The sequence below is a fragment of the Heterodontus francisci genome, chromosome 29 (genome assembly GCF_036365525.1).
Source record: "Heterodontus francisci isolate sHetFra1 chromosome 29, sHetFra1.hap1, whole genome shotgun sequence".
Classification (NCBI taxonomy): domain Eukaryota; kingdom Metazoa; phylum Chordata; class Chondrichthyes; order Heterodontiformes; family Heterodontidae; genus Heterodontus; species Heterodontus francisci.
In genome coordinates this window covers 23,760,848-23,781,867 of record NC_090399.1, presented here as the reverse complement: position 1 = coordinate 23,781,867, position 21,020 = coordinate 23,760,848, and the positions used below count along the sequence as shown (strand labels likewise).

Genomic DNA, 21,020 nt, shown 5'->3' with positions numbered 1-21,020 from the left:
CAGTAACGAACACTCTGCTTTCTCTTCCCCAAAATCCATCATGAGCTCTGTCCCTTCCTAAGCCAGGTGATTGTGGTCAGTTGCTCTGTCTACATTTCCTGATCATTGGTTAGGTTAGCTACAAGCTGCGTCCTGTTTCTCTATTTTTATAAAGTTAAGAAATAATTAGCAAAGCTCAGAAAATTCTCCAACAATCAATTTTCCCCAGGACTTTTCCATTTACTGTATAGTTCACTCTTGAATTGGATCTTCCAAAATGCATCACCTCGCATTTGCCCTGATTGAACTCCACCTGCCATTTCTCTGCCCAACTCTCCAATCTATCTATATTCTGCTGTATTCTCTGACAGTCCCCTTCACTATCTGCTACTCCACCAATCTTCGTGTCGTCTGCAAACTTGCGAATCAGACCACCTATACTTTCCTCCAAATCGTTTATGTGTATCGCAAACAGCAGTGGTCCCAGCACGGATCCCTGTGGAACACCACTGGTTACACGTCTCCATTTTGAGAAACTCCCTTCCACTGCTACTCTCTGTCTCCTGTTGCTCAGCCAGTTCTTTATCCATCTAGCTAGTACACCTTGGACCCCATGCACCTTCACTTTCTCCATCAACCTACTATGGGGAACCTTATCAAACGCCTTACTGAAGTCCATGTATATGACATCTACAGCCCTTCCCTCATCAATCAACTTTGTCACTTCCTCAAAGAATTCTATTAAGTTGGTAAGACATGACCTTCCCTGTACAAAACCATGTTGCCTATCACCGATAAGCCTATTTTCTTCCAAATGGGAATAGATCCTATCCCTCAGTATCTTCTCCAGCAGCTTCCCTACCACTGACGTCAGGCTCACCGGTCTATAATTACCTGGATTATCCCTGCTACCCTTCTTAAACAAGGGGACATTAGCAATTCTCCAGTCCTCCGGGACCTCACCCGTGTTTAAGGATGTTGCAAAGATATCTGTTAAGGCCCCAGCTATTTCCTCTCTCGCTTCCCTCAGTAACCTGGGATAGATCCCATCCGGACCTGGGGACTTGTCCACCTTAATGCCTTTTGGAATACCCAACACTTCCTCCCTCCTTATGCCGACTTGACCTAGAGTAATCACACATCTGTCCCTAACCTCAACATCCGTCATGTCCCTCTCCTCGGTGAATACCGTTGCAAAGTACTTGTTTAGAATCTCACCCATTTTCTCTGACTCCACGCATAACTTTCCTCCTTTGTCCTTGAGTGGGCCAATCCTTTCTCTAGTTACCCTCTTGCTCCTTATATATGAATAAAAGGCTTTGGGATTTTCCTTAACCCTGTTTGCTAAAGATATTTCATGACCCCTTTTAGCACTCTTAATTCCTCATTTCAGATTGCGCCTACAATCCCGATATTCTTTCAAAGCTTTGTCTGTCTTCAGACGCCTTGACCTTATGTATGCTTCCTTTTTCCTCTTAGCTAGTCTCACAATTTCACCTGTCAGCCATGGTTCCCTAATCTTGCCATTTCTATCCCTCATTTTCACAGGAACATGTCTCTCCTGCACGCTAATCAACCTTTCTTTAAAAGCCTCCCACATATCAAATGTGGATTTACCTTCAAACAGCTGCTCCCAATCTACATTCCCCAGCTTCTGCCGAAGTTTGGTATAGTTGGCCTTCCCCCAATTTAGCACTCTTCCTTTAGGACCACTCTCGTCTTTGTCTATGAGTATTCTAAAACTTACGGAATTGTGATCAGGGAAAAATAGAATTATGTTGAAGCTAAAGGAACTATCTATAAATGTGCGTAGCATTCACAACAAAATAGATGAATTAATATCATAGAAATAAATGGGTTTAATCTAATAGCTGTTACTGAGTCATGTTTGCAAAGTGACCAAGGTTGGGACCTAAAAATGCATAAGATTGCTTTTCAAAGCGATAGGCAAAATAGAAAAAGAGGGTAGGGAGGGGGAGGGGCAGGCAGGGGGAGAGTAGCCCTGCTAATTAAGGATGGGATAAAGACAGCAGAGAGAAAGGATCTTAGCTCAAAAAATCATGTGGAATAAGTTTAGGTTGGAGCTAAGAAATATTGGGAGTAACCTCTGTGATGGGGAAGCTTGTAGAAACGATAATTCAGGGCAAAATTGACAGTCACTTGGACAAATGCAGGTTTATTAAGCCAGCTCAGATTTGTTAAAGGCAAATTGTGTTTCACTATATTCCTGGAGTTTTCGATGAAGTAACAGAGAGGGTAAATGTGGTGTAGATGGACCTACAAAAGACATTTGATAAAGTGCTGCAAAACAGATTTGTGATCGAAGATAGAGCTCATGGAATAAAAGGGACAGTAATAACGGATACAAAATTGGCTGAGTGACAGAAAACAGTGTAGTGGTTAATGGTTGTTTTTTGGACTAGAGGACAATTTGTAATGGAGTTCCCCAGGGATCAGTGTTAGGACCCTTGCTCTTTCTGATGTATATTAATGACAACCTTGGTGGACAGGGCACAATTTCAAAATTTGTGGATGATGAACTTGGAAGCATTGTGAAAAGTGAGAAGGATAGTGTAGAACTTCAGATGGACATAGACAGGTTGGTGGAATGGTCGGACAAGTGGCTGCTGATAATGCATAGAAGTGTGAAATGATTCATTTTGGTTGGAAGTATGTGGAGAGACAATATAATATAAAGGATACAATTCTAAAGGGGGTGCAGGAGCAGAGGGACCTGGGTATATATGTGCATAAGTCATTGAAGGTGGCACGACAGGTTGAAAGAACCGTTAAAAAAAAGCATACAGGATCCTAGGCTTTATTAATAGGGACATAGAGTACAAGAGCAATGATATATTAAACTTGTATAACATAGTGGTTTGGTCTCAACTGGGTGCTACACTTTAGGAAAGGTGTGAAAGCATCAGAGAGTGCAGAAAAGATTCACGCGAATGGTTCCAAGTGTTACCACCAAGGCGGGAGGAGTGCACTGTTAATTCTAATTCCACTTCTCCACGAGTCACAACATGTATTTAAATTTTTTCCCACTTACCGATACAGTCAATCATAAACTCTATTTTTTTTCCCAAAATAAAACACACCAACTCGGTTTCTTTAATAAACAACAACAAAATTCTCAGTTTATTATGAAACAAGTGTTAACCAGTAATGAAGTAAAGCATAAACACACAGATTGAAATATTAAAGTTCCCCTTTTACCTTAACCTCTTACACATGCACACACATATATATCAGTTAACCGGAAAAATAAAAGGAATTTTTGTTTCGAACTCTATTACAAACAAAAACAACAAAAAAACACTTAGGCTGAATGCTTGCTCATTATCGAAGAAAAAAAAATATGGTCATGATCCTGTTTTTATTTTCTCCTCGGGAAATAAGCGGTGTGCCTTTAAGGCTGTAAAAGGCCAGTACTACTTTTAGGCAGCAGCTCCAGAGACTGAGTGAAAGTGCATTCTAGTTGCTTGGCAACAACCATACAAATCCAGAAGAGACGAGATACAACGTCGCCGATTGCCTTTTGAAAAACTGGCTAACTGGTTTGTTTGGACAGACTATTCTGGCACGTGAAGGAAATAGGAGAGCTCCTCTTCAGTCTATTTCAACCCTATTTATTATCTCTCAAAATTCTGAAAAGTCAAGCCAGATTAATTCTTTTCAAAAAAAAAAAAATTATTGATCTGTGTTCATTGGAAAATGAGTAACACTTCAACTGCTGAACGGGACTACTGAATTTCCTATCGTTGAAGAACCTGTTTTTTTCCCCATCGGACAACTACGAAGACTTCAAGCAACCTTGGACTGCTCCTACATTGAAAGATTCCATTTCATCAGAAACATAAATCTACAAAGACTTTTTTGTTATTTCTGTGTTTTGGTTAGCTAATTAAACACCAGACGATCAGTAGTTTGGGTATGTGTCTGTGACTGTAGGAGTTAGATTCTTTAAGTTATAAGGTCTTTGGATATTGGTTTATCTTGGTGTTTAAGATTTTAGTTTTTTAAAAAATAAACAGTTAATTTGTTGATATTTGAAGATACCTGGTTTGGTTCACCTCATTCAGGGGTTAATAGATTGTTTCCGTTAGGCTGTGGCTTTCTTTGATTTGGAAAGCTTTAAGATATGTGCGATGCGACCTGTGGAGCGGCGGGACTGAATTGACAGTGCGTTGTTCCCACCGCAGTCAGAATTATATTTTTTATATATATATATATATAATTATAATTATTGGGGGGCTTTATCTTGAGTAGTCGTACCATAACAATATGTAAAAATGTCCTTTGTTTTGGGTTGGCCTCCCAAATGCGTATAGTTGGCTGTCACTGGGATCTTGGAACAGTTCTTTCCAGGCTTTGTTGAAGATCAGTTTGGGTAGTCTTTCCAAGAATAGGCCTTACGGCAACAGGCCTTTTGGAGGTCCATCTACACCACATTAACCCTCTTCCGGTTATTTGCTTAAAAATAACACTAAGTTCAGCATCTCTTCAAGCTTCCAAATGAATTAATATCCAAAATTCAACGATTTTTGCAAAAAATAGAAGCACTCTCGGAACACAAGGATGAGGATATTCAGTTATGTGGACAGAGTGGAGAAGTTGGGACTTTTTTTCTTGGAGAAGAGAAGATTGAAAGGAGATTTTATAGAGGTGTTCAAGATCATGGGTCTGGACAGAGTAGGTAGAGAAAAACTGATCCCATTAGTGTAAGGATTGAGAATAAGAGGGCACAGATTTAAGGTAATTGGCAAAAGAAGCAAAAGTGACACGTTCAACCTTTTTCATGTAGCGAATGGTTAGGATCGGAAATGCACTCCCTGTGAATGTGGTGGAGGCAGGTTCGATTGAGGCTTTTAAAGAGGGAATGGGATAATATCTGAAAAGGGAGAATGTGCAGGGCTACGGGGAGAAGGTGAGAGAGTGGCACTCAGCAAATCGCTCCTTTTGGAGAGCCAGCATAAACACAATGGGCCGAATGGCCGCCTTCTGTGCTGTAGCAGTTCTGTGATTCTCTGATTTTGGATGGGTTAAGGGAGCAGAGGCAGACTGCAGAACCTTCTCACAATAAGTGGAATGGGTCAGGTAGAGACCATGATGGCAGATTCTACCGGGTTTGTGGATGGCTGAACAGCTTGTTCATGTTTCGTGATTTCTACTGTTGTTCATCTTCCAATGCTCCGTAAGATTCTTGAAATGAGAGATGGGAATAACGTTATAGTGATCTCCAAACTCAGGATCACGGACAGCTGAAGTATAAGGAATAAACTTGGGCTTGTGGCTGTATTCTATTGTCGGAGGTGATTTGTAAGATTTAGCTTTGGGAGTCACATATACCCAAAGAAGATGTTCGAGTTCATAATGTGATTTTAAAATAGTTTATTGAGAAGCAGCAGTTTAAATCTAATGTATATTAAGTTTAGATATGATGATGCATCAGCTGAACAGACAGCAAAGATATATGACCTGTAACAGATTGAACCGAATTCTGATCCCAGATCATACAGTGGGGCAGAACGGTGTTGGCAATCTCCCCGATGGATGAGGCAGTCGAGGTGTTGGTGTTTCTTCTGTCCTTGGAGTCCTTAGTCGTCTTGAGCTAACCAAAGTGTTAGGCCGGAGCTAGCCTGGATCCACCTTGAAAAACTCTTTTCCATTTGAAGAGTCCAGACTTCCCTCCCGAGTATCTTACTTCCAGAGGCTGGTGAGTATCCCATGTCAATCCTCGTTTAATCCCATTGTTCAATCACCAAGGGACTGTACTCAAAGCAAACCCCTCCCTAGCCCATCACTCTGCCACCCGAAGTCACCTTTCACTTTATCCTGTGCTTGGTATCATTTGTAAACTTCTGCCAGACACTTGTCCAGAGAGGGTATGAGGCTCCAGCATATCAGCTTTAGTTATGTCTTGTTTCAGAATCTGTGCTAGAGTCATGTCTTTGGTAGGGATCACAGGCCTGTATGTCCTAACTGCCTGCTATAGAATCTTTCTCAATGAGAGAGAGAGCTATTTCTATAAGATGCAATTAATTTTTTAAATTTTAGAAGGTTATTGGACCGCCATTTCTTACACACTACTTTTTTCCTTCTGTTGCCATGTTCAGAGTTTCCTCTGACACTCGATTGTTGCCATGCAAAGCTATAAACTGTCCCTCAGTTTCCATCAACTGTTCTTTGCTCCCAGATACAGGACCCAATGATAGTGATAATGACAGCGGCAATAAATATCGCAGCTTGTATTCTCAGAATCTGAGCTGACTGCAGAGTTCCATCTCCCTCCTTCCATCGCCTAGAAACACAGAAAGAGACAATAAGTTAGTCTCTGCTTTCAATCTTTTGCTGTGGGATCAGTAATCAAGTTTAATATTACTGCAGTATTTGCTGTAGTAGTGATGCATCCACTAAAAAAAAATCTATAATGAATGTTTACGTAACAGAGTGTAATTTTAACTGTCATCACTGACAGAAAACTGGCAGCAGTAGATTGCCGCCTTGTTTTACACCCTGTCAAACATGCTTTTTCATTAATGAGTGCAGGTTGTGTTGTAGAATAATCTGGAAATATTTACCTGGCAATAGAAATTCATCTTGGGTGTTTTTGCAAATTGGTTAGTATCGCATCCGACGCCTGTTGCACGTCCTGCTTAATCAGTTTTGTTGGCTTCAGCAGAACTGAGTATCAGGTGGGACCTGCAACGGGAGACCAATGTGATGCTACCTGTTTTCCAGACCTGCCCAAGATGAATTTGTCGTCTTTCCTGTTTAAACATTAATTTGAAAGGTCATGTTAATATAACCCTCTCAGTTAAAAAAGAAAATTCAACTCCAATATGTAGATCATTGGGATACCTTCTGGGGAAGGTGGGACCTGTACAAGAAGGATGGGTTGCATCTGAACTGGAGGGGCACCAATATCCTGGGCGGGAGGTTTGCTAGAGCTCTTCGGGAGGGTTTAAACTAGTTTGGTAGGGGGTTGGGAACCGGAGCTACGGATCAGTGGATGGGGTAGCTGTTGAACAGGCAGATACAGAGTGCAGAGATTCTGTGAGGAAGGTTAGATAGTTGACAGGGCAAAGTTGCAGCCAGTATGATGGGTTGAAGTGTGTCTATTTTAATGCAAGAAGTGTCAGGAATAAGGGTGATGAACTTAGAGCATGGATCAGTACTTGGAGCTACGATGTTGTGGCCATTACGGAGACTTGGATATCACAGGGGCAGGAATGAATGTTGGATGTTCCGGGGTTTAGATGTTTCAAAAGGAATAGGGAGGGAGGTAAAAGAGGTGGGAGAGTGGCATTGCTAATCAGGGATAGTATCACAGCTGCAGAAAGGGAGGTCGTCGAGGAGGGTTTGTCTACTGAGTCAGTATGGGTGGAAGTCAGAAACAGGAAAGGAGAAGTCACTTTATTGGGAGTTTTCTATAGACCACCCAATAGCAACAGAGACACGGAGGAACAGATTGGGAGGCAGATTTTGGAAAGGTGCAGAAGTAACAGGGTTGTTGTCATGGGTGACTTCAACTTCCCTAATATTGATTGGAGCCTCCTGAGTGCAAATAGTTTGGATGGAGCAGATTTTGTCAGGTGTGTCCAGGAAGGTTTCCTGACTCAATATGTAGATAGGCCGACTAGAGGGGAGGCGATGTTGGATTTGGTGCTTGACAACGAACCAGGCCATGTGGCAGATCTCTTGGTGGGAGAGCATTTCGGTGATGGTGATCACAACTCCCTGACCTTTGCTATAGTCATGGAGAGGGATAGGAGCAGACGGGATGGGAAAATATTTAATTGGGGAAGGGGGAATTACAATGCTATCAGGCAGGAACTGGGGAGCTTAAATTGGGAACAGATGTTCTCGGGGAAATGCACGACAGAAATGTGGAGGTTGTTTAGGGAGCACTTGCTGCGTCTGCTGGATAGGTTTGTCCTGATGAGGCAAGGAACGGATGGTAGGGTGAAGGAACCTTGGATGGCGAGATGTGGAACAGCTAGTCAAGAGGAAGAAGGAAGCTTACTTAGGGTGGAGGAAGCAAGGATCAGACAGGGCTCTAGAGGGTTACAAGGTAGCCAGGAAGGAACTGAAGAATGGACTTGGAGCTAGAAGGGGACATGAAAAAGTTTTGGCAGGTAGGATTAAGGAAAATTCCAAGGCGTTCTACACTTATGTGAGGAACAAGAGGATGGCCAGAGTGAGGGTAGGGCCGATCAGGGATAGTGGAGGGAACTTGTGCCTGGAGTCGGAGGAGGTAGGTGAAGTCCTTAATGAATACTTTGCTTCAGTATTCACTAGTTAGAGGGACCTTGTCGTTTGTGAGGACAGCGTGAAACAGGCTGATATGCTCGAACAGGTTGAGGTTAAGAGGGAGGATGTGCTGGAAATTTTGAAAGACATGAGGATGGATAAGTCCCCGGGGCCAGACGGGATATACCCAAGGCTATTACGGGAAGCGAGGGAAGAGATTGCCGCGCCTTTGGCGATGATCTTTGCGTCCTCACTGTCCACTGGAATAGTACCAGATGATTGGAGGGTGGCAAATGTTATTCCCTTGTTCAAGAAAGGGAATAGGGATAACCCTGGGAATTACAGACCAGTCAGTCTTACGTCGGTGGTGGGCAAATTATTGGAGAGGATCCTGAGAGACAGGATTTATGATTATTTGGAAAAGCATAGTTTGATTAGAGATAGTCAGCATGGCTTTGTGAGGGGCAGGTCATGCCTCACAAGCCTTATTGAATTCTTTGAAGATGTGACAAAACACATTGATGAAGGAAGAGCAGTGGATGTGGTGTATATGGATTTTAGCAAGGCGTTTGATAAGGTTCCCCATGGTAGGCTCATTCAGAAAGTAAGGAGGCATGGGATACAGGGAAATTTGGCTGTCTGGATACAGAATTGGCTGGCCCATAGAAGACAAAGGGTGGTAGTAGATGGAAAGTATTCAGCCTGGAGCTTGGTGACCAGTGGTGTTCCGCAGGGATCTGTTCTGGGACCTCTGCTCTTTGTGATTTTTAGAAATGACTTGGATGAGGAAGTGGAAGGCTGGGTTAGTAAGTTTGCCGATGACACGAAGGTTGCTGGAGTTGTGGATAGTGTGGAGGGCTATTGTAGGTTGCAACGGGACATTGACAGGATGCAGAGCTGGGCTGAGAAGTGGCAGATGGAGTTCAACCTGGAAAAGTGTGAAGTGATTCATTTTGGAAGGTCGAATTTGAATGCAGAATACAGGCTTAAAGACAGGATTCTTGGCAGAGAGGAACAGAGGGATCTTGGGGTCCACGTCCATAGATCCCTCAAAGTGGCCACCCAAGTTGATAGGGTTGTTAAGAAGGCGTATAGTGTGTTGGCTTTCATTAACAGGGGGATTGAGTTTAAGAGCCGCGAGGTTATGCTGCAGCTCTATAAAGCCCTGGTTAGACCACACTTGGAATATTGTGTTCAGTTCTAGTCGCCTCATTATAGGAAGGATGTGGAAGCTTTAGAGAGGGTGCAGAGGAGATTTACCAGGATGCTGCCTGGACTGGAGGGCATGTCTTATGAAGAAAGGTTGCGGGAGCTCGGGCTTTTCTCATTGGAGCGAAGAAGGATGAAAAGTGACTTGATAGAGGTGTACAAGATGATGAGAGGCATTGATAGAGTGGATAGCCAGAGACTTTTTCCCAGGGCAGAAAGGGCTATCACCAGGGGGCATAATTTTAAGGTGATTGGAGGAAGGTTTAGGGGAGATGTCAGAGGTAGGTTCTTTGCACAGAGAGTGGTGGGTGCATGGAATGCACTGCCAGTGGTGGTAGTAGAAGCAAATACATTAGGGACATTTAAGCGACTCTTGGATAGGTACATGGATGATAGTGGAATGAAGGGTATGTAGGTAGTTTGATCTTAGAGTAGGTTAAAGGGTCGGCACAACATCGTGGGCCGAAGGGCCTGTGCTGTGCTGTGCTGTTCTATGTTCTATGTTTTAATTATAACTAACAACCATTCCTGTGATTTAATTAATTGGAGTAACCCCTCCATTAGCTCCTATGAAATAAACTTTATTGGTTAGCTGACAGGTCCCTGTGAGGTCAGTGCTTCCAGTCTCCTTACTAACAGGGTTTCTCACTTTACAGTTGTAAATTGTGCTGGTATAATGTCGATTTAAGGAAATTCGCAGTTTCCTCCCATTGTCTGTCACACTGTGTGAACTGTCAGCTGTGACCACCTCTCCTCCTCTACACCAGCAGTAGATCAGGTCACTGCCGCTTTCCACTGAACAGCTCAGCGTAACATTACAGATTCCAGCAGAGGAGACATTGTTGATCAGTTGTATTCTTGGACATGGCACACGTTCTGAAAATGAATGAAATCTTGTTAGCATGTGTGGAGTGGCACACGTTCAGGGTGATCAGGTTTTAAAATTTTTTTGAAAATATTATTTGAATATATCCAGTACCTCGTTACTTCGCTCAAAAACATCTCAAACTGCTTCTGAAGATAACAAAAATGGCAAACAGGAACTGACCCTCTGGACCATTCCACATAACTACTATACCTTGTTTATTCCAATATATACATTGGTGCATGGGAGGAATACTAGCCGTGCCACGTGGTGATGCCTCATCCAACAAACTACAACACAGTCGGAAACTGACAGTATTAACTCTTCCTCAGAGAATTGTCGGAAGTGGAAGGAGAGAGAGCAGGACCCTTGTTCGAGATCCTCCCCTTCCTCAGTGCAACACTTGTCCTCTCTGTGTGAAGACCTGTGGTTGCAGGATCGGTTTGCTGAGTCACCTGAGGACACACAAATCAAGAAACCTGGAAAATGTCCTCTTTGTTTTGAGGGACTGATGATCACATCCTCCATTCCACCCAAATCTATATGATCGCCTGGGAGAGGCAAAAAACACAATGACACAGGCCAATTTGGGAAATAAAATCTGAAACTTCCTCTCCCACCCTAAAAGAAATAAACATCTCTGAAGTCAAGTCACTGTTGTTATGCAGGTAAACACTGCAGCTAACCTGCAATCAGCAAGAGCCCACAAATTCAGTGTGATCTTCAAAATTGACCTGAATACCAGACCAAGTATGCAGGGTCTGGGTTTAAATCCAATTATACAATAAAGTGGTGAAGTAATAGTCATAGAATCATAGAAAATTTAAGACACAAAGAGGCCACTTTGCCCATCGTGTCTGTGCTGGCCAAAAAACGATCTTCTAATCCCACCTTCCAGCATTTAGTCCATAGCCCTGCAGATTAAGGCACTTCGGGTGCATATCCACACTCCTTTTAATGAGTTGAGGGTGACTGCCTCAACTACCCTATTAGGCATTGAGTTCCAGACCCCCACCACCCTCTGGGTGAAAAATGTTTCCTCATCTGCCCTCAATTTTTTTTTTACCAATCATTTTAAATCTATGCCACCTCGTCACTGACCTCTCCGCCAAGGTGAATAGACCCTTCACCTCTGCTCTATCCAGGCCCCTCAAAATTTTGTACATTCCAATCAGATCTCTCCTCACCCTTCTCTGCTCCAAGGAAACAACCCCAGCCTAACCAATCTTTCCTCATAGCTGCATTTCTCTAGTCCTGGCAACATCCTCGTAAATCTCCTCTGTACCCTCTCTAGTGCAATTACATCCTTTCTGTAATGAGGTGACCAGAACTGCACACAGTACTCAAGTTGTGGCCTAACCAATGTGTTATACAGTTCCAGCCTAGCCTCCCTGCTCTTGTATTCTGTACCTCAGCTAATAAAGGAATGATTCCATATGTCTTCTTAACCACCTTATCGTACCACTATCTTCAGCGATCTATGGGCAGTCACTCCAAAGTCCCTCACTTCCTCTACACATCTCAATATTTTCCCATTACTTGTGTCTTCCTTTGCCTTATTTGATCTCCCCAAATGCTTCACCTCATCCTTCTCCAGGTTGAATTCCATTTGCCACTCTTCTGCCCATCTGACCAGACCATCAATCTCTTCCTGCAGCCTACAGCTGTGCTCCTCGCTATCTACCACATGGCCAATCTTTGTGTTGTCTGCAAAGTTCTCGATCATTCCCCCTACATTGACTCCAAATTGTTTACATATACCAAAAAAAGCAAGGAACCCAGTACTGAGCCCTGCGGAACACCACTGGAAACAGTTCCCCAGTCGCAAAAACACCCGTCAACAATTACTTTTTGTTTCCTGCTACTGAGCCTTTCTGCATTTCCCTGGATCCCGGGGAATTTTATTTTTTTAACTAGTCTTGGGGCGGCACAGTGGCGCAGTGGTTAGCACCGCAGCCTCACGGCTCCAGCGACCCGGGTTCAATGCTGGGTGCTGCCTGTGTGGAGTTTGCAAGTTCTCCCTGTGTCTGCGTGGGTTTCCTCCCACATGCCAAAGACTTGCAGGTTGATAGGTAAATTGGCCATTATAAATTGCCCCTAGTATAGGTAGGTGGTAGGGAAATATAGGGACAGGTGGGGATGTGGTAGGAATATGGGATTAGTGTAGGATTAGTATAAATGGGTGGTTGATGGTGGGCCGAAGGGCCTGTTTCAGTGCTGTATCTCTAAACTAAACTAAGTCTGCCATGTGGGACCTTGTCCAAAGCCTTGCTAAAATCCATGGAGACCACATCAACTGCACTACCCTCCTCTATCTTCATTTGTTATTTCTTCAAAATTCAGTCAAGTTGGTAAAACAAGATCTTCCCTTAACAAAGCCATGCTGACTATCCTTGATCAACCTGTGCCTTTCTAAGTGACAATTTATACTGTCTCTCAGAATAGATTCCAACAATTCGCCCACTACTGAGGTTAGATTGACTGGCCTGTAATTATTCGATGCATCCTTCACTCCCTTTTTAAACAGAGCGACAACGTTAGTTCTTCAATCCTCCGGCACCACACCTGTATCCAGTGAGGACTGGAAAATGATGGTCAGACCTTCTACTATTTCTTCTCTTGCTTCTTTTAACAGCCTAGGATACATTTCATCCGGCCCTGTTGAGTTATCAACTTCCAAGGATGCTAATCCCATTAATACTTCCTCTCTCCCTATGTTTATCACATCCAATACTTCACACCCCTCTTCTTTAACTACAATATCTGCATCGTCCCCCTCTTTTGTGAAGACAGACGCAAAGTATTCATTAAGAACAATACCAAAATCTTCCGCCCTTACACATAGGTTACCTTTTTGGGCTTTTATGGGCCCTACTCTCTCCTTAGTTATCTGCTTACTCTTAATATATTCATAAAGCATCTTTGGTTTCACATTGATTTGACTTGCCAATATCCTTTCATGCCCTCTCTTTGCTTTCCTAATTTCCTTTTTGATTTCACCCCTCCAATTTCTATACTCCTCTCAGCTTTCAACAGTATTGAGTTCTCGGTGTCGGACATAAGATTTCCTTTTCTGCCTTATCTTGCCCTGTCGGCTCCTAGACATACATAGCACTCTAGATTTGGCCGTCTCACCCTTGTTCTTTGTGGGAATGTGTTTACTCTGAACCCTTGAATCTCCCCTTTGAATACCTCTCACTGTTCTGACACTGATTTACCTTCAAGTAGCTGTTTCCAGTACACTTTCACTAAATCACTTCTCAGTGTAGTAAAATTGGCCTTGCCCCAATTGAGAACTCTAATTCCTGTTCTATCTCTGTCCTTTTCCATAATTATGTTAAAACTGACTATGATCACTGCCACCAAACTTCTCTTCCACTGCCACTCCTTCCACCTGCCCAGCTTCATTTCCTAAAGCTAAATCTAAATCTGCACCCTCTCTTGCTGGACTTGCTGCATTCTGGGCAAAAGAATTCTCCTGAATGCACCTCAAGTATTCTGCTCCCTCAATTCCTTTCATACTAAAACTATCCCAGTTAATATTGGGGTAGTTAAAATCCCCTACTATTTCTGCATTATTGTTCTTGCAGTCCTCAGAGATTTTCCTACCTATCTGCTCTTGTATCTCCCACTGACTGGGGGTCTATAATACACTCCCGCAGTGTGATTGCCCCTTTTTTGTTCCTTAGCTCAATCACATGGCCTTATTTGATGAACCTTCCAAGATATCATCCCTTCTCACAGCTGTAATAGTGTCTTTGATCAAAATTGCCGCTCCCCCTTCTTTCTTATCCCCCTCCCTATCGCGTCTGAAAACCCTGTAACCAGGAAAGTTAAGCTGCCATTCCTGTCCCTCCTGAAGCCATGTTTCTGTAATAACTATGATATCATACTGCCGCGTGTCTATCTGTGCCCTTAGCCCATCTGCTTTATATGCTATGCTCCTTGCATTGAAATAGATACCCTTGAGCATTGCCACTTTTTTATTTTCTAACTTCTGTTTCCTCTATCTTCCAGACTCATCTATTAATTTTCTGCCTTCCATTTTAATTTCTGATTTTGTCCCAACTGAGTCTATCGTCAGGTCCCCATCTTCCTGCCAAACTAGTTTAAACCCTCCCCAACAGCACTAGCAAAACATCCTGCAAGGAACTAGGTGCAGCCCATCCGGCCTGTACAGCTCCCATCTCCAGCCATGCATTCATCTGTCTTATTCTTCTATTTCTCACTTGCTCGTGGCATTGGGACTAATACGGAGATGACTAATTTTGAGGCCCTGCTTGCTAATTTCTTCCCTATCTCCCTAAATTCTGACTGCAGGACCACATCCCTCTTTCTGCCTCTATTGTTGGCTGTTCACCCTCCTTCTTTAGGATGGTCTGCAGTCGCTCAGTGATATCCTTGACCTTGGCATCAGGGAGGCAACACACTAAACTGGATTCAGCTGTAGAAATGCCTGTCTGTTCCCCTGACTTTTTGATCACCTGTCGCCCTAGCTCTTCCAGTCTTCCCTTACCCCCTCCGTGCAGCTGAGCCACCTGTGGTGCCATTGACTTAGCTCTGGCTGCGCTCCCCAGGTAAAGCATCACTTTCCTCAGTATTGAGAACTGAATACCTTTTGCAGAGTGAGATGCACTCAGGGGTCTCCTGCTGTACCTGCCTGATTCTTTTTGACTGCCAGGTCATTCCCCCTCTCCCTGCATACCTTTAAGCTATGGGGTGACTATCTATAAACGTGCTGTCCACGTAGCTATCATCCTCAGAAATGCACCAAGTGTCTCCAGCTGCCGTTCAAGTTCCAAAACCCAGAGCTTAACCTGCTGCAGTTGACAGCACATACTGCACAAATGGTTCTCCAGAATATGGGAAGCATCCTGGAGCTTCCACATAACACAGGAGATGCACACTCCAGGTTGAAGCACCCCTGCCATTCCTTCATTTATCAGTTGACGCTTTGCTACTGCTAAAAAGAAAACCTTACCAATGCTACTACAGCTTTGAATTATTAATAAAATCTTACTAGTAATCACAAATCCTACTAAAAATCAATGCTGTTCACTAGTTAAAGTAAACCTTACTCAAAAAAAAACTTACCAGCTACTCATTTGTTCGTTATGATTAATATTTAATTTTTACTCGTTTTTAGTCTGTCAGTTGTTGAGATTCTGTAATCCAGCTATTTCCACACGTGCCCAAAGAGTTGTGTACTAGCCCAGCTGTTTACAGATACTCCCTAACATCAGTTACTCACCAAGTACTCACCTTGCAGCTTTCCTGTGATGTCACTGTAGACTTGTTTTTTTCAAACTCCGGCGCTGCTGGACTGCTCTCCGCTGCTCTCCTGGAAAGTAAGTGATGTAGGCTGCAGGTCCTCAGGCTTTATTTAACTGCTCCCGTTCCATGTTCGTCCTGCAAGTCCGCTGCTGTCCTGGAAGGTAAGTGCTGAAGGCCGCGATCCTCTGCCTTTATTTAACTGCTCCATGTCGCTCCCGCGGGTCCACTCCTGCCTGCTGTTCTCCTGGAAAGTAGGTGATGTAGGCCGCGATCCTCGGGCTGTATTTAACTGCTCCCTGCTCAGAGTTCCTCCCACAGTTTGATTTCTGTCTACTGCTCTCTTGGATGTTAAGTACTCATGCTCTTCAATGGTCCTGGCTGTTAATTCATGTCATTTGGATCGGTGAGGTTTTCGTTTAATAGACTCACTATTTAAAAAGCAAAGAAGCACAGAGATTGACTGATTTGACAGTCTATCAAACTACTGTACAGATAAACTCAATGATGATGTCAGTGTTTCCTCCTGTGAATATCCCATAACCAGCCTGTGAGTTGCATTGAGTGATTATTATTTTCAATTGTTAAACGTAAAAGTGATTAATAATGGTTAAATTAAATAACACAAATTGACGTTTCTTGCATTCCCAGTGTTTCCTCACTGACATTTCCATTCTCTGAAACTTCTACTCTCTCAATTCTCAGAGAAGGGCAATGATTCAAGGAAGCAATATGTTACTGAACAGGTGATTACCATAAACTCGCAGTTCTATCACTTCGTTGTGCACATTCTGTTTTGATCTCGCACTGACCTCATACAGTCCTTGGTCACTTTTCATCAGGGTCAATATTTCCAGGCTGTAGTCGTTGAGGTTTAATCTGACCCTGTCTCGCAGCTCATTGTCATAGGCTACTGCTGTGTTTTGGGTTTTCGTACATACTGGAATCTTTCTCCCAGTGGATGAGTTTCTGAAGTCCCAAGCAATTATCAAAAGTTCTGCTCCTGGTATATTTGCAGATAAAGTAACTGACTGTCCCAGAGTCCCATTCGCCAGGTGGTGAGAGCCTGGATTTCCATCAGCCTGTCCCAGACCTGGAACAGAAACCATCAAACTGTTAGTGCGATTCTGGGGAGTGTATGATTACAGTCCGTATTCTTGGTCTTGTACATTGCAGTGCAATGAGTCTGAGGTTTCCACACTAACCTCTCGTTACAGCTCTAGTGTGCAACGTTCTTACTTTAAATGAACTTTTTCACCTACTCTTGATTGTAAACTGACATTTTCTTACCTGAGTCAGTGATGAGCAGGAACAATATTAACCAGGTGGTGCAGTGATCTGTGAGGGAATGCAAGTAGAATAAGAACGTATTCTAGGAGAGAAACAACATTAACTCATCAGTGAGCGATCAGAGGAAGGGACTGAAACCACGGGACTCCCCAAGTCTGATGCACATCCTGAGTGTGAAGAAATCAAGCAAAAAACTTGAAAATTAATCACATTTAATATACAGGATAGAAAGGATTTAGTAGTTGTAGTTCAGCTTATTAGTGCAGAGCACTATGGTAGTGCATTTCCTCTAATTTAGTGTTTGAATAGTGTGTGGTGTTAGAACCGATGGGCCATGTATATTGACTGCCCATTCGTAGCCAGGGATAGGGATGGTTGGGAATACCGATTAGAAACTTGCAGGGCAGTAGCTTAGCATTTTCTGTCCAATGTCAGCTCTCAATATTATAAGTTGTGTTGTCCACCCTTCCTGGGAGCTCCTAATCATTGCAATAATCCCTTGTTCCTCAGCAGGGTAATTGTGCATTCCCCTTTGAGAAGAAGATAGTCTGTACAGTTGAATTGGTGCATATGTTACTGTCTGACCTGTTTTTGCCAAAATTGCTGCGTTAGGTAGTATTTCATGGTCACTGAACCAGGCTTCTTGAAAAGTCGAGAAGGTGGTAACCTAACCTGCTGTTGGAAAATTGAGGGATCAAAGGGTGCAACACTGGTTTTACACTCCACCCGATTTTAATCTCCATTGCAGTCAGTGGAGGGTGATTTGAATGGGGTGTGAAACCAGCATATTATATGATCCCTTGGGATCGCACCCAATGAATTAGGTGAAAATTACCCCAATGAATCTGTTCATCAGTGACAGAGAATCTTGACCTAAAACAGAAAGTATTCTTCTCAAATGATTGAAACAGAGAAAGTGTAAAAGGTCTTACCTAATGGCTTCAAGATTACAAGGGTTGCTGCTGTGTTGGAAGATGATAAGCAGACACCTCAATACACAGCGGGTACAGAGGGATTATTCCGGCTCACCAAACAGGGTGAGATCTGAAGTCGTAATGAACAGAAACCTTCAGGATTTGACCCTGATCAGATCCAATACCTTATCCTTTGGATGTTGAGTGGTTTAACTACAAATCCATCATAGGGCATCTGGACTCTGTTTCTCTCCGTGCACTTGGTGTCTGTTTTCTCCGCTGATCAGCAGCAGATTGGTGGGTTGAAGCTGGTCATTTCCTGCAGCTTGTGGAAGTAAGAAACGAGAAGCCACAGGCAAGCTATTGGTAATTGTCACGGACAAGCAGTATCCAGCGTTCACTGACAGTGTAGCTCAGATGTGTGATCTTTTGCAGAATATTACAGACCAAACCTTATCCATTTCTGAAATGGTCAGTGAGCTGGTTGCACTTTTACACGTTTGGTCATTTGCACCAGGGCTGAATTCTCATCAGGTACTGCAGTGAGGAATGGGGAACCAGAACCCACAACAACCGCATTATAATCTCTGTTACTAAAGCACACTGCTTGTTACTGATTCCTTCATTGTCCTTTTTAGTGAGCGAGAGAAGCCTTGCTCCTGTACTTTTTTATACAGTTATGTGGCTCGATGTCAAGTATTGTTTTGTAATGTCCTGTTAAGTGCCTTGGGACATTTTATTCTGTTGAGTTGCTATGTTGATGCAAGTTGTTGTTGTTATCTGGGACCACACTCCTGTGTTGTGCTTTACATTGTCAGTGGGACCGCCCTTTGAGATGTTAAACTAGGCCCTGTCTGCTTTCTGTGAGGTGGAAATTAAAGATGTAATGGCACCATTTTGAAGATGAGTATGAAGCACTTCTGGTGTTATGGCCAATATTTAGGGATTTAGACTGATTTCCATTGATATAAATTCTCAGTAATTATTTGGTGTGGGGATCTGTAAAATATGATTTCTTGTTAAGAAAAAGAAACAAATTTCTCACCATCTTTTAAATTGCTTAAAATCAGATCTAGAAATATGCAGAAATCATGCTGTGATATCAGTTTGTAGGGGTGTCAATGGGCATGGAGCTGAGGTGGAACAATGGAGTTGAGGTACAGATTAGCCATGAAATAACTGAATGGTGAAGCTAGCTTGACAGGGTTGAATGGCCTTCTCCTGTTTCTATGTGTATACTCTGCATGTTCTCCATGTCATACAGTGTGCACTGATGTGATGCACTTGCATTCTTGGGTCGAATTTTCAGCAGGGAAATGAATGAAGGCTGTGCAACTTGTTTTTACAGGGATCTTGTTGAACTTTACTTGTTGAGGACTGTATTCTTTATACTGGGTGAAATGTCAGTCTTTCATCTCCAGTTAGACAGGGAGTAAGGACAGCAGTGCACTAATATTTAACTATAATTTAAGTCACTTGAAGTCTGAGATCATCAACGTCTTACACAGGGCACTTACCAAAGGTATTCTTTACTAAAAGCAAGGTTGCAAAATGTTCCCGTCTGCAAAATTGTCAATAATTTTTAACATCCCACAATCATAGAGGAGGGAAGGTGACTTGAGCCACAACCATAAACATAGATTCTTCACATTTACTGTTCGTTTCTTTTCAAAAGAAAGAATTAACTACAGGTTAAGTGGTAGTTTGATGCTGAGCCCCAGAAAAATGGTGTCCCTGAACAGTGTAAATAATTATAGGTTGTTAGTCTGCTTGACTGTATAATTTAAAGATATTTAATTGCATTTTGAGTTTTAGCAATAGTCAGACTGAAAAATATATTTTTCCTCAAATTTACTTGGGTTTTTTGGAATTCTGTTTTTCCCAACTGTTTTCTCCTGGATTTTCATAATAAAAATGAAATCTGAAGGAACCTAGGTTTCTAAGTTGGCAATATCTCCATTCTGTTGCCAGATGTCGTTGAAATGTTTTTGTTTTATGGAAGGCAGACTGAAAAGCACAAAATGAAGCAAAATTGAAAACTAATAAATTGGAATACTTTACGTGAAATATGTGAATGAGTAGAATACTGTTCTACTGTGAGACCTGTCAGTTTCTTAACACTCCTTGCACCATGTAAAATTACAAAGACGTGAAAACTAATTTATAAACTAGCTAATCTAGAGCTTACTGGTTCTGTGTTTGTAGTTACTAATTGCTTTGCCTCCTTCTGTTATGTTGGTATTTCTCTAAAAGAGAGACAACAAAACCATTTATAAGGGTTCAGTGCTCTGAGCTATCTCTTTTTTTGATGTTGGAGCCTGAGATATAGAAATATCTGTTCAGCTAAGCCTGGCAGGCACACTGAGAAACATCCAGCTATGAGTGACCGATCTCTGTGTGTCTTCCAATTATCTCAAAGATAGAAACTTGCATTGATAAATGTCTTCATGGATGGCACTCCCCTCTTTGGGTTGGGAAATTCTGTGATTTGTGTCCCTGGTCTGCATTGGGAATCACCACCATTCTTGACCCCTATATTGTCTCTTATTTGTCACACCAGTTGTCCAAAGTCCAGTACTGAAGGAGCAAGACTTTTCACCAACTAAATATTGGGAAAATCGAAACCATTGCCTTCAGTCCTCGCCACAAACTTCGTTAGCTTTCCACCGCTTCCATCTCTCTCCCTGACCGTTCACAGCCATGGCATCCTATTTGACCCTGAGATGACCTTTTGGCCACATAATTGATTCATCACCAAGACCGCCTACCTTCAGAAGACCATCCATCTCCAGTTCTGCCTCAGCGCATCTACTGCTGAAACCCTCATCCATGTCTTTTTTTTACCTCTAGACTTGATTAATCTGATGCTTGCCTGACTGGCCGCCTTCCATCTTCCACTCTTCATAAGCTTGAACTCATTGAAAACTCTCTTGCTTGTATTCTGAATCGGACCAAGTCGTATTCTCCCATCACTCCTGTGCTCGCTGACTTATATTGACTCCTCGTGTGGCAACACCTTAATTTTAAAATTCTCATTCTTTTCCACTTCATGGCTTTGCTCCTCTCTGTGTCTGTAATCTGCTCCAGCCTGACATTCCTCTGTGATCTCTGCGCTCCTAAAATTCTTCTGTTTTGCATTTGCTAGATTTTACTTATCCCACCATTGGCAGCTGTACCTTCAGCTGCCTGGCCCTAAATTCAGAATTCTTTAAACTGCTCTACCTCTCTCTTCTCCT

General features: G+C 42.7%; 2 protein-coding genes across 5 annotated transcripts in view; one reads left to right on the top strand and one right to left on the bottom strand.

Annotated features, from left to right (window-relative positions):
* LOC137346196 (RNA-binding protein 4B-like) overlaps window positions 1-21,020 on the top strand; it is a 191,325-nt gene that overhangs the window by 77,967 nt on the left and 92,338 nt on the right. The window lies entirely within an intron of this gene.
* LOC137346304 (SLAM family member 9-like) lies at window positions 3,118-20,615 on the bottom strand. Its single transcript, XM_068009786.1, has 7 exons — window positions 20,553-20,615; window positions 19,973-20,030; window positions 17,803-17,859; window positions 16,871-16,918; window positions 16,335-16,673; window positions 10,094-10,320; window positions 3,118-6,283 (listed from the first exon to the last, which is right to left on the bottom strand). Exons 1-7 carry the CDS (start codon window positions 20,613-20,615, stop codon window positions 6,158-6,160), a joined length of 918 nt encoding a protein of 305 aa, XP_067865887.1. The 3' UTR covers window positions 3,118-6,157.

What these genes read in the sequence shown, in the direction of transcription:
- LOC137346304 (XM_068009786.1), bottom strand. Translation starts at nt 20,615, where the DNA reads ATGGATGAGGGTTTCAGCAGTAGATGCGCTGAGGCAGAACTGGAGATG. An exon ending in AGATGGATGGTCTTCTGAAG is followed by an intron (nt 20,031 to 20,552) that starts GTAGGCGGTCTT and finishes TCTCTCTTTTAG; the next exon opens with AGAAATACCAACATAACAGA. An exon ending in TAACTACAAACACAGAACCA is followed by an intron (nt 17,860 to 19,972) that starts GTAAGCTCTAGA and finishes CTGTGTATTGAG; the next exon opens with GTGTCTGCTTATCATCTTCC.